This window comes from Erinaceus europaeus, chromosome 19 (assembly GCF_950295315.1).
Source record: "Erinaceus europaeus chromosome 19, mEriEur2.1, whole genome shotgun sequence".
Taxonomy (NCBI): domain Eukaryota; kingdom Metazoa; phylum Chordata; class Mammalia; order Eulipotyphla; family Erinaceidae; genus Erinaceus; species Erinaceus europaeus.
The window spans coordinates 51,641,563-51,653,843 of record NC_080180.1 but is presented as its reverse complement, the minus strand read 5'-3'; the positions used below and the strand labels follow the sequence as shown (position 1 = coordinate 51,653,843).

Sequence of the window (12,281 nt, the reverse complement as noted above, 5' to 3'; positions counted from 1 at the left end):
ACAGGAGCACTTACTTTGAGCACTTCTTAGTCACCCCATGTTTAATTCCACTTCCTGCAAAGAACTTGGTCCATAAATCTAACCTGAGCATTGTCTTCAGTCCCCTTTCACATGCTATTACTTCATAGAGAGGAGTGGTTGAGCAGTTGCTCTTGTAATGCCCTTCACAGTGCCCAGCTGAAATCGCCTTTTTCTTTCTGTTGGCACTCCAAGTGTGGGGGTTTTACCATGGGGTTTGTTTCCCATTGCTCTGGTAATGTAATGGTTTTTCTTACAGCTCTATCCATTTTGTACACCAAAAAAAGAAAAACAAAAATGCTCCCATGTTTGACTATGCCCAGTCTTTTTTTTTTTTTTTTTTTTGCCTCCAGGGTTATTACTGTGGATTGGTGCCTGTACCACAAATCCACTGTTCTTGGAGGCTATTTTTTCCCTTTTGTTGCCCTTGTTGCTTTATCTTTGTTGTGGTTATTATTGTTGTTGTTATTGATGTCAATGTTGTTGGATAGGACAGGGAGAAATTGAGAGAGGTGGGGAAGATAGAGAGGGGGAGAGATAGACACTGCAGACCTGCTCCACCACCTGTGAAGCGACCCCCTGCAGGTGAGGAGCCAGGGGCTTGAACTGGGATCCTTGCTCTGATCTTTGCACTTTGCACCATGTGCACTTAACCCACTGCGCTATGGCCTGACTCCTCCCAGTCCTTTTTTAAAGGGTGGGGGGGATGAATTGGTAGAATAATATGACGATCTGTCAGTCAGCACCACACTGCCGGCTCACACACTCGGTATACTCCATGATAGCAGTATCTTCTTCCTTCCAGCTGGCTCTGTAGTGGCCAAATTCTCTTCACAGTTCATCTCCATAGTCCGTTTTTCATTTGTACTCACACCTAGTAAATACCAGGTGCTTGCTTTTGATGGATCATTTCTATCTCTGATTTGTTAAGGTGACTTGGAATTCTAGTTTGTTTTTTGTTGTTTTTGTTGTTGTTTTCAGGAAAGCTAGGAGCCTAAACTTAGTTTGTGGCCACAAACTGACTGTGAATGCTTTTAATTCCATTATGACAGTCATTGGTTAAAAAAAAAATCAATAATATTGGACCCAGGAGTCTGAGTGCTATTCTGTAACTCCCCCAGCTTGCATCAAGACATTGATTTCTGTCACTATTAACTAATGGCTTCCCTATTTCTAGAAGTTTTTAAACTTCCCAGACATTGGCATCATAGTTTTCTGTTTGGTTTTAGAAATTAGACCTGAATGATTTATAATTGTGACCTTTAGGGGGTGGGGTTTCTGGTAATAAAGAAAATAAACCCAGTAATTGTTTATGTAGGTAGCTTTGACACTATTGTTTTATATTTTTTGTACTCAGATAAGAGAAAATAAGCAAATGTTTATTGAGTAGAAATACCTGTTCTGTATGTATTTTTGTTCCGGGGTGGGCTTTGAGAATTGTCTTCATTTGATTTAAATGTAAGAGCCAGTTTCCTGTTTAAAATAGGAATGTAATGAGATGCAATTTTGTTGTTACTACAGGTTTTGGAAGGTGACAATGAAATATAAAGAAGTCACACCACTGATATGATGCTTGAAAGTTAGTGACTGCTTGCCTCATCCCCATGATGATTAAATATGACTTAGGAGCTGCGATTTATGAAGGTTTATGATGTCATTGGGCGAGACCGAAAGCAAGCTCCAGCAGGCTGTCAGCCTGCAGGGAGTCGACCCAGAAACATGCTTGATTGTGTTTAAGAACCACTGGGCACAGGTAACGTATGAGTTCCCCCTTTTCTGCTGTTCTAGATTGCCCCAGAGGCCTCTGTCCCATTGAACAGGGTATTTTATTTATTTATTTATTTATTCATTTATTTTTATTTATATATAATTTTTTATTTATAAAAAGGAAACATTGACAAAACCATAGGATAAGAGGGGTACAGCTTCGCACAATTCCCACCTCCAGACCTCCGTATACCATCCCCTTCCCTGATAGCTTTCCTGTTCTTACCCCTCTGGGAGTATGGACCCACGATTATTGTGGGATGCAGAAGGTGGAAGGTCTGGCTTCTGTAATTGCTTCCCTGCTGAACATGGGTGTTAATAGGTTGATCCATATTCCCAGCCTGTCTCTCTTTCCCTAGTGGGGAAGGGCTCTGGGGAAGCGGAGCTCCAAGGCACATAGGTGGGGTTGTCTGTCCAGGGAAGTCTGGTTGGCATCCTGCTAGCATCTGGAACCTGGTGGCTGAAAAGAGAGTTAATATACAAAGCCAAACAAATTGTTGAACAAGCATGGACCTAAAGGCTGGAATAGTGCAAATGAAGTGTTGGGGGGTGTCCTCCATTTTGTAGATAACTAGTAGGCATATTTTAATTATATTTCAAAGGGCCTGCAGCTATGCTAGTGTTTTTTTTTTGTTTGTTTGTTTGTTTGTTTGTTTTGCCTGAGCCTGAAATCTGATATGCAGGTGGATCCAAGTTATTGTCTGGGGAGATGATGTCATGGCTGGGAAAAGGACCAGGAAGCTGGATCAGAGAAGAGAGTAGCTCCCTAATATGGGAAAGGGGTATAAATATTACTGTAAACCCCATCAATTTGATGTGATCTGGGGCCCATAATTAGCTTAGGAGCCTGTGTGGCCTCTACATCCCTCTAGATATGAGCTCACATTCTGTGGTCATGAGTAGGAACATTCCACGCTGCCCCAGTATCGACCCATCTTCCTCAGGTGTAGCATAGAGTGTGTTGTCCATCCTCCCTTCGAAGGATGGACCATTCTCTACCATTATTGATCCAGGTTGAGGTCAAGGTCCTATGAACAGGGTATTTCTACTTCCACCTCTGTCGCAGGTCACCAGGCTTCCTGGAACATCGGAACACCCTCTCAGGTAGGAAGTAAAGCAATATCCTCTTTTTGTTTTCTGAGAACAAGTATTTAATTAAAAAAAAATCATAGTTTTCACAAAAGCAATTAGGGAGCACTCATGCCCTGAAGATACTCTCAAAAGAACAGCAGTTGGCCTTAAAATGACTTTCACATCACTTCGGAGTAAACTTGACCATGATTACATTGTCTGTCTTTTCCTCTTCCCTGCTGATTTTCTTTTAGTCCTTAAACTCTAACAGCTCTAACATTACTAACAGCACATATATTAAATATTTATCAAGTGCTAGGTACTTCAAATGCCTTATATCCTGTATTCTCCACAAACTATCTGTTTGTTTGTATTAGTTCACTCATTTTACAGATGAGGGAGTGGAAACTTGTAGAGGTTAAATAACCTGCGGGAGGTTATACCACTACTCTGTTTCCATATAAGTACACAGATCTTGGCCTCAGGCTGGTGTATTTGACCTCTGTGATGTAGCTACTGTTTTTCTGTTCTTGGCCCCTGAGTGATATAAGGAAAGACAATGCCTGGCAGTATCTGAATCCATTACAAAGCTGATTATAAAAGTTTCTTTGGTTATTCATTTTAACATCTCCATGACTCTTTTCTGATCTGCTTGTGTAGATAATTAAGGGTTGAATGCTTGGAAAATTTACCAGTTTATCCCTTTCCTCAGGGTGTTTACAAGTAAAATAAAATAAAATTGGAGTTCTTTACCACTTATCCAAATTGCACTCCCCAGGTGAGCTAGTAAGTGGGTATTTATGTGAAAAATTTTTAATGACTATCCAGTTCCTTTCTGTGGCCGGCAACAGCACATAGACTAAAGCATGGAACTTGTATATCACAGCAATTACAGGAGACATGCTTTAGATAAAAAAAAAAAAATTACTTCTTTGGGTCACTTATACTCCGTAGCATCTTGTCACTGTCCAAAGTTAAACTTCCAAGAGATTTTATACATTTCCCACCTATTCTCTGACTCCCCCTCCCTTCTTCTTCATTGTTAGAATTTTAATGAGTTTGTTCTGGCCATTAAGGTACATCTGCTTCTGCAGAAGGAAGTAATGCAGGAATTTTCCAGATTGATGTATTAATTACCTTTGACTTTGCAGTTTTACAAGTCTGCTAAAGCAGTGGCACCAAAGTGAGTTGGTGTGACCCAAAGGGATATATGTGCCCAAGAGCCTATTAGGTGTGGTCAGATTATTTTAGAAGATCTATTTCTAACTTTGCTTTAGAAATTCTTTTTTGTATTTATACTGTGCATAAAATGTCTGTATATTAGTACTTGCATTTTATTAATGCATTTATTTCTACTTGATATTTTGGCTTGTAAGGGTATACAGTATGATATTTCATACTGAGACCAATTTCAACCCCAGTCATTATATTTGGCTCAAGAAGTCTGTCATTCCAATACGAATTTCTGGCTGTAGGCACTGTTTTATTTATTTGTTTGTGTTGATACCTTTGATTGTAATCATTCCCACTGGGGTAATTGATGTGGTCCACTTATTATTCTGTATCAATCTTTGAAATGGATGAGGTCTATTTATACTTTGTACCAGCCTCTTGATTTTATGTGGATGGTTCATACTCCCTGTCTGATTCTTTCCCAGGCAAAGTCTCTCCAAAGCTATTGGAGTGCTGTCAGAGTGTCTTAATTCAGGAATGTTTAAAATACTTTTCACTTTGGTGAAGAGATAAATATTGGGCCCTGAATCTTAATATTCATTTCCATATCTTATAAGAATGACTTCAGTATTGTCAGGCATTTGGGGTTATCAGAAACACACCTCCCTTCATTAGTGCTGATATATAGTGCTCCTCCGAGTGCAGAAACCTTTGAATTGAGGATGAGGAAAAATTTGTCAGAGGGAATGGTGTTGAGTCATTAAGTATGTCCTTTTGTACAGAGGAGACATTCTGGTTTTACTGTTGATTCAGCCGTTTCTTAAGCATTGGGTGAATTTCTTTTTCTTTTAAAAATATTTTTAATTGCCACCAGGGTTATCTATAGGGCTTATTGGTGGTACTACAAATCCTTTTTTAAAAATTATCTTGGGGGTCAGGCGGTTGCGCAGCGGGTTAAGTGCACGTGAAGCAAAGCGCAAGGACTGGCTTAAGGATCCCAGTTTGAGCCCCCAGCTCCCCACCTGCAGGGGAATCACTTCACAGGCAGTGAAGCAGGTCTTCAGGTGTCTGTCTTTCTCTCCCCTTCTCTGTCTTCCCCTCCTCTCTCCATTTCTCTCTGTCCTATCCAACAACAAACGACATCAACAATAACAATAATAACCACAACAAAGCTACAACAAGTGCAACAAAAGGGGGAAAAATGGCTTCCAGGAGCAGTGGATTCATGGTGCAGACACTGAGCCCCAGCAATAACCCTGGAGGCAAAAAAAATTTTCTTTAGTTTATTTACTGGATAAAGACAATCAGAAATTGAGAGGGGAAGGGGTGGTCAAGAGGGAGAGAGACAGAGAGACACATGCAGCACTGCTTCACCACTTGCAAAGTTTGCCCCCTGTAGGTGGGGACCAGGGGCTCAAACCCTGGTCTTTGAACATTATAGTGTGTGCTCAATCAGGTGTACCACCACTTGGCCCCCAGGAGTACAAACCCACCTCGCCTGGAAGCCTTTTCCCCCCCCTTTTTCTCTTTCTATTATACTTGACAGAACAAACAGAAAGGAAGGGAAGTAAAGATGGAGAAAGACAGATACCTGCAGACCTGCTTCATCACTCATGAAGCTTCCCTTCGGCAGTTGGGAAGCAGGGGTTTGAACCCAGATTCTTGAGCATGTTAATATGTGCAATTGACCACGTGCACCACTACCTGGTCCCAATAGTTTTTAATTATGCATCATTTCAAAGTACACCATTATACAGGCACCTTGTTTCTTTCTTTTTTTATATATATATTTATTTTCCTTTTTGTTGCCATTTTTTTTATTGTTGTTGCAGTTATTATTGTTGTTGTTCTTGATGTTGTCATTGTTGGCTAGGACAGAGAGAAATGGAGAGAGGAGGGGAAGACAGAGAGGGGGAGAGAAAGACAGACACCTGCAGACCTGCTTCACCACCTGTGAAGCAACTCCTCTGCAGGTGGGGAGCCGGGGGCTCGAACCAGGATCCTTACTCTGGTCCTTGCGCTTCATGCCACGTGCGCTTAACCCACTGTTCTACCGCCCGACTCCCACCTTGTTTCTTATAATATGTAGATGACTTTATATATGTGTGTATACATGTATATAGCTACACAAATTTTAAATAGATTTAGCCTTCTAAAGACACAATAGACTTTTTCTAGAAATTCAATATTACAATAGATATTTAAATCCAAATATAGCCTAGGGTATTTATGGAACTTAAAGAAAAAAGAAAGAAACATTTGTGTATTTGTGTGCCTTTGCCCTAGAGGGTCAGGGTGATAAATGATGAGTAGGATGAATGGATTCAGATATTAAAAATATTCAAGTATAAAATGATACAATTGAGCATGCTGTCTCTGGCTTAGTGAACATAGAAGCAGAATTTGGAAAATCTGGAGTGAACCATGATGGTAATAGGCCCCAAACTGGGTCAGCAGAAACTGTGCCTTTTAAAAAAATATATTTATTTATTTATTATTTGTTATATAAAGGAAATATTGACAAAACCATAGGATAAGAGGGGTACAACTCCACACAGTTCCCACCACCAGACCTCCATATCCCATCCCTTCCCCTGATAGCTTTCCTATTCTGTAACCCTCTGGGATTATAGACCCAAGGTCATTGTGGGATACAGAAGGTGGAAGGTCTGGCTTCTGTAATTGCTTCCCCACTGAACATGGGTATTGACAGGTTGATCCATACTCCCAGTCTGTCTCTCTCTTTCCCTAGTGGGTGGGGCTCTGGGGAATCGGAGCTCCAGGACACATTGGTGGGGTTGTCTGTCTGGGGAAGTCTGGTCGGCATCTTGCTAGCATCTGGAACCTGGTGGCTGAAAAGAGAGTTAACATACAAAGCCAATCAAATTGTTGATCAGTCATGAACTTAAAGGCTGGAATAGTGCAGATGAAGAGTTGGAGGGGGGTACTCCATTTTGTAGACAGCTACTGTTAAGTCTTGACTTTTCCTCTCAGTTACCTCTAGAAGGTATCATCAGTCTCTATATCCAGGAGCTCTTAAAGGCCTTTTTGTCTCCATATGAGGGAAAATATGATTGGAGAAGTTTATGTAGCTATCAATGTGATATTTTGTGGAAACTGAGCCTAAATTTCAGATAAACTGTTATGACTTTTCTGGGTGGGACAAGGGATGTGTAAATGAACCTTGCTCTGGCCTCAAAAGATCTATAGCTGATTAATATGACCATGTGCACTACATTATTATAAAATGAGTAGTCATGGTTGTAGACATTAAATCAAGAGAAGGACAGTTATGGATGGAAATGGAGGGAGTGAAATTTTGCTGGCTTGACTGTGGGAAAAGGTGAACTTGACAACAGAGGAAAGAATGTTTTAGAAGAGTATTAGATACTCTTTCAGATTTCAGCTTTGACTTTTGGGATGACGAAAAAGAAAAAGGTGAGGGCTGGGGAGAGAGCATAATGGCTATTCAAAAGTCTTTCTTCCTCCCTTCATCTTCCCCTCCCTCCCTTCCTTCCTTTCTTTCTTTTGCCTCCAGAGTTATTGCTGGGCTCAGTGCCTGCACTGCAAATCCACTGCTTCTGGAGGCCATTTTAAAAAATAGGGTAGGACAGGGAAAAATGGAGAGAGGAGGGGAAGATAGAGAGGGGAAGAGAAAGATAAATACCTGCAGACGTGCTTCACCTCTTATGAAGTGACTCCTCTGCAGGTGGGGAGCTGGGGACTTGAACCAGGATCTTTGCATGAGTCTTTGCAATTCATACTATGTGCACTTAACCTGGTGCACTACTGCCTGGCCCCCTGCAAAAGACTTTCACGCTTGAGGCTCCAAGGTCCCAGGTTTAATTCCCAGCACCACCATAAGCAGAGTGTAGCAGTGCTCTTGTCTTTCTATGTGTGTCTTTATCTCTGTATCTATTTCATTAAAAGACAAAAGGCAAGAAAGTCAAAACAAGGAAAGGATGTGGGATGAGGCTAGGGTTAATGGATGCAAGTTTCAGTTAGCAGGTAGGAATAAACACCATTGTTTTGGAGTTTCAGATAGTGACACTTTGCAGTGAATTGGTCAGTCTGGTGATGGTGGTAACAGAGGATTGGGAAACAGGCTGAAATTTGACACAAACTGTGACTAGTGTGTCTTCAGCCCTTGGGTTCCTCAGAGGCAACCCAGGAAGACCTATAAGCCAGGTAATAAAGAAAAAACAGGACATATTAACTTTATAAAATAGTCAAATAAGGGGAGTCGGGCGGTAACGCAGTGGGTTAAGCGCATGTGGAGCAAAGCGCGAGGACCGGCGTAAGGATCCCAGTTCGAGCCCCTGGCACCCCACTTGCAGGGGAGTCCCTTCACAGGTGGTGAAGCAGGTCTGCAGGTGTCTGTCTTTCTCTCCCCCTCTCTGTCTTCCCCTCCTCTCTCCATTTCTCTCTGTCCTGTCCAACAATTACATCTATAGCAACAACAATAACTACAACAATAAAACAAGGGCAACCAAAGGGAATAAATAAATATTAAACAATTAAAAATAAATAAATGCAATATTTTTAAAAATAGCCAAATAAAATGACAGCATTCTATTTACTGGAGTGCCCCACTAGTTGGCAAGAACAGTGTTTTTTTAAATATTTATTTATTTATTAGATAGAGACAGAGAGAAATTGGGGCAGGATAGAGAGAAAGAGAGACAGAAAGATACCTGGTGCAGCCCTGCTTCACTGCTTCGGAGGTTTTCCCCACTTGAACAAGTAGGGACTAGGGACTTGAACCCTAGTCCTTGTGCACTGTAATGTGTGCATTTAACAAGGTGCATCACCACCTCGTCCCAAGAACAGTGCTTTTTTATGTTCACTTAGGGACAGTGAAGGAGACAGTGTGGCATCCATAGTTCTCTGTGTTAAGGACAAATTCAGTCATTAACAAACAGCCTTCAGGTCTGTCCCTCTGTTAACTAGCAGCCCCTACTCCCGCCCTTGAGTGAGAAGCTGGAGGAAGAGCCACTGGCTCACCTCCACCTTGCTGTGAACTGGGGACAGCTGGCTAAACCATCAGCCACCTCATCCAAGGCAATGAGTGGCTCAGGCAGGTCGGAAAGACCAAGGGAAAGACCTTCAGTGGCACGGCATGCACTGGAGTTCCTTCCTTTCTCCGTTTCTCTCTCTCTCTCTCTCTCTCTCTCTGCCTTCAGGGTTATCACTAGGACTCAGTGCCAGCACTAGGAAGCCACTGCTCCTGGAGGCTATATATATATATTTTTCCCCTTTTATTGCCCTTGTTGTTTATCATTGTTGTTGTTATTGCTGTCATTGTTGGATAGGACAAAGAGAAATTGAGAGAGAAGGGGAAGACAGAGAGGAGGAGAGAAAGATTTAAACCCGCAAACCTACTTCACTGCTTGTGAAACAACCCCACTGCAGGTGGGGAGTCTGGGGCTCGAACCAGGATCCTTATGCTGGTCCTTGTGCTTCGCGCCATGTGTGCTTAACCTGCTGCACTACCGCTCAGCCCCCTTTCTTTCTTTCTTTTTTCTTTTTTTAAATGGTTTTTTTATAAAAAATATTTAAAGTTATTTATTGTTGGACAGCAGCCGAGAGAAATTGGGTGGGGAAGGAGAGACAAAGAGATACCTGCTGACCTATCTGCTTTACCACTTTTGAAGCTTTTCCCCTGCAGGTGGGGATCAAGGACTTGAACCTGGGTCCTTGCTCACTGTAATATGTGTGCTTAACCAGGTGTGCCACTGCCTGGCCCTGCACTTGAGTTTCTATTTCCTGGACACAGTGATTTCATGATGTCCTCAGAATAGTTCTGCAGTGGAGGAGCCTCATTCCCAACTGTAGACCCTGAGAAACCAGATGGTGGGAGCTGCTCCTGGCCCACCCTTTCTGTCATCTACAGAGAAGCCATCTTGCTCCATGAATGGCCAGGGCAGTGAATCTAAAGCCCAGGGCTGGGTCATGCCTTTTGCCTCTCATTGGACATTGCCGCTTTGAAGCCAGGATGGCACATAGGATCCTGCCTCCCCACCCCTCGTCCTCATCCCCCAATATGGGCTCTAGAAATGCAAACCTATGTGATGTGCTTGAGTGGTCCCAGCCTGCTGCTCCTCAGACCTCATACCTCTCTACTCTGGGTACTTCCTCTTCTTTTCTCCCTGGAAGTTGCCTTCCCTGGTTCCAGGCACTTCTCCAACATTCCTTTGCAGCAATGTTTTTTTTTTTTAATTAATTATAATTTATTTATTTTTAAAGAAAGTATTTATTCCCTTTTGTTGCCCTTGTTGTAGTTATTGTTGTTGTTATTGCTGTTGTCATTGTTGGATAGGACAGAGAGAAATGGAGAGAGGAAGGGAAGACAGAGAGGGGGAGAGGAAGACAGATACCTGCAGACCTGCCTCCAGGGTTATTGCTGGGGCTCAGTACCTGCACTATGAATCTACTGCTCCTGGAGGCAGTGTATTTCCTTTTCCTTTTTTTTTTTAATTGGCTAGGACAGAGAAAAATTGAGAAAGGAAAGGAAGATAGAAAGGGGAAGAGAAAGACAGACAACTTCAGACTTGCTTCACCACTTGTGGGGTGGGGAGTTGGGGCCTCAAAGCAGGATCCTTGCACAGGTCCTTGTGCTTCGTACTATGTATGCTTAACCAGGTGTGCCACCACCCAGACCCCGGAAGCACTCCCTGCCTTCTTCCAGGCTCCCACAGTTCCCTGAGTGTCCTTTCACTGCCACACTACTCACTTTTTATCCAGATTGCATGCACTGTGCTTTCTCCCCAGCCTCATCACAAGCTCTTCATGACCAGAGACCTTCGGTAATGTCCATCTCCAGCACCATGGCTGTTGTGGGTGCCCAGTCTGTTGTTGAGCTGAAAGACAGGGAATAGGAAGTGCATCTTAAAAGCACTAGATGACTTAGAAAATATTGAAAATATTAAGTATTCTAATTTTAAAACATGTAATTTGCTTCTAGTAAGATTTTTTTTAAATTCTTTATTAGTAGTAAGATTTTTAAATGTCTAAATATTTGGAGGAGTGTGTGTATACCTAGTTTTTATAGTGGTTTGTATGAATTATTTATTTTTGCTTATTTATTTATTTATTTATTTATTTTTGCCACCAGGGTTATTGCTGGGGCTCAGTGATGGCACTATGAATCCACAGCTCCTGACAGCCATTTTTTCCTTTTCTTTCTACTCTTATTTTTATTTGACAGGATAGAGATAAATTGAGAGGGAAGGGAAGATAGAGATACAGATACAGAGAGAGAGAAAGATAGACACCTGCAGGCCTACTTCACCACTCAAGAAGCATCCCCCTGCAATGTTTCTCTATTATAGTCACTATAAGACTGTCTTTGGAAATGTGTAGGTATGGAATGTAGACATAACTTATTTTATCCTAGGTGTAGGTTACTCTCTGGAATTCCAGGCTGGCACTAACATTAATTGGCTTTTCCAAATACATATACATACACATACACATACGCATACACATACACACACACACACGCATACACATACACACACATACACACACATACATACACACACACACACATACATACACATACATGTTGTTTTAGTTCAGGGCGACAGTTTGCCGGGCTAGCTTCGCGGCAGTAGACAGAGACCCGGGGACACACAGCTGAGAACACAGTTTAATCTTTATTCACAAGCTGGCAAACAGTCCAAAAACCTAATCGCCACACAATGTGTTCCTCCAACTTTCTCCTCCGGCAGCGGCAGGAACCCAGGAAGTATGTAGGATAGGGGGCGGGGAGAAGGGAGAAGCACGAAAAGGCAAAGACTAAATCACAATCTCTGGGTGGGGGAGTAGTGAGACCAAACCAATGTGAAGCATACCAACACATACACATACACATATTATTAGGTTGAATTTTTTTTTTCTTTTTCTTGCCACCAGGGTTTTTACTGATAGTTGGTGCAGGCACTATGAATCTACTACTCCCAGAGGCTATTTTTCCTTTGTTCCATAGTTCCATATATATATTTCTTCATTCTGAAAGCAATTGGGTTTCTCATTTAGAACTTGTGGATGTTTGAAATCCAAACTCATTATCACTGACTGATGAGGGCCTTCAGTAGAGCTGAACATAGGAGTAGCTGATATTCCCCAGTGAAATAAACTTGCTACTTGTTCTCTCTCTCATATATATACGGAGGGGGGAAAGGGAGAGAGGGAGAGAGAAACACCTGCAGACTTGCTTCACTGCTTGTGACGTGGCCTCCCTGCAGGTA

The 12,281-nt window shown here is 42.1% G+C and overlaps 1 protein-coding gene across 5 annotated transcripts in view; it reads left to right on the top strand.

Moving 5' to 3' along the window:
• FHIP1A (FHF complex subunit HOOK interacting protein 1A) overlaps positions 1 to 12,281 on the top strand; it is a 263,617-nt gene that overhangs the window by 167,919 nt on the left and 83,417 nt on the right. For all 5 annotated transcript variants that reach the window (XM_060178963.1, XM_060178960.1, XM_060178961.1 and 2 more), the window contains one exon: positions 1,540 to 1,771. In XM_060178963.1, the coding sequence (XP_060034946.1) occupies positions 1,667 to 1,771 (105 nt within the window). In that variant the 5' untranslated portion in view covers positions 1,540 to 1,666. The remainder of the gene's footprint in view (positions 1 to 1,539; positions 1,772 to 12,281) is intronic.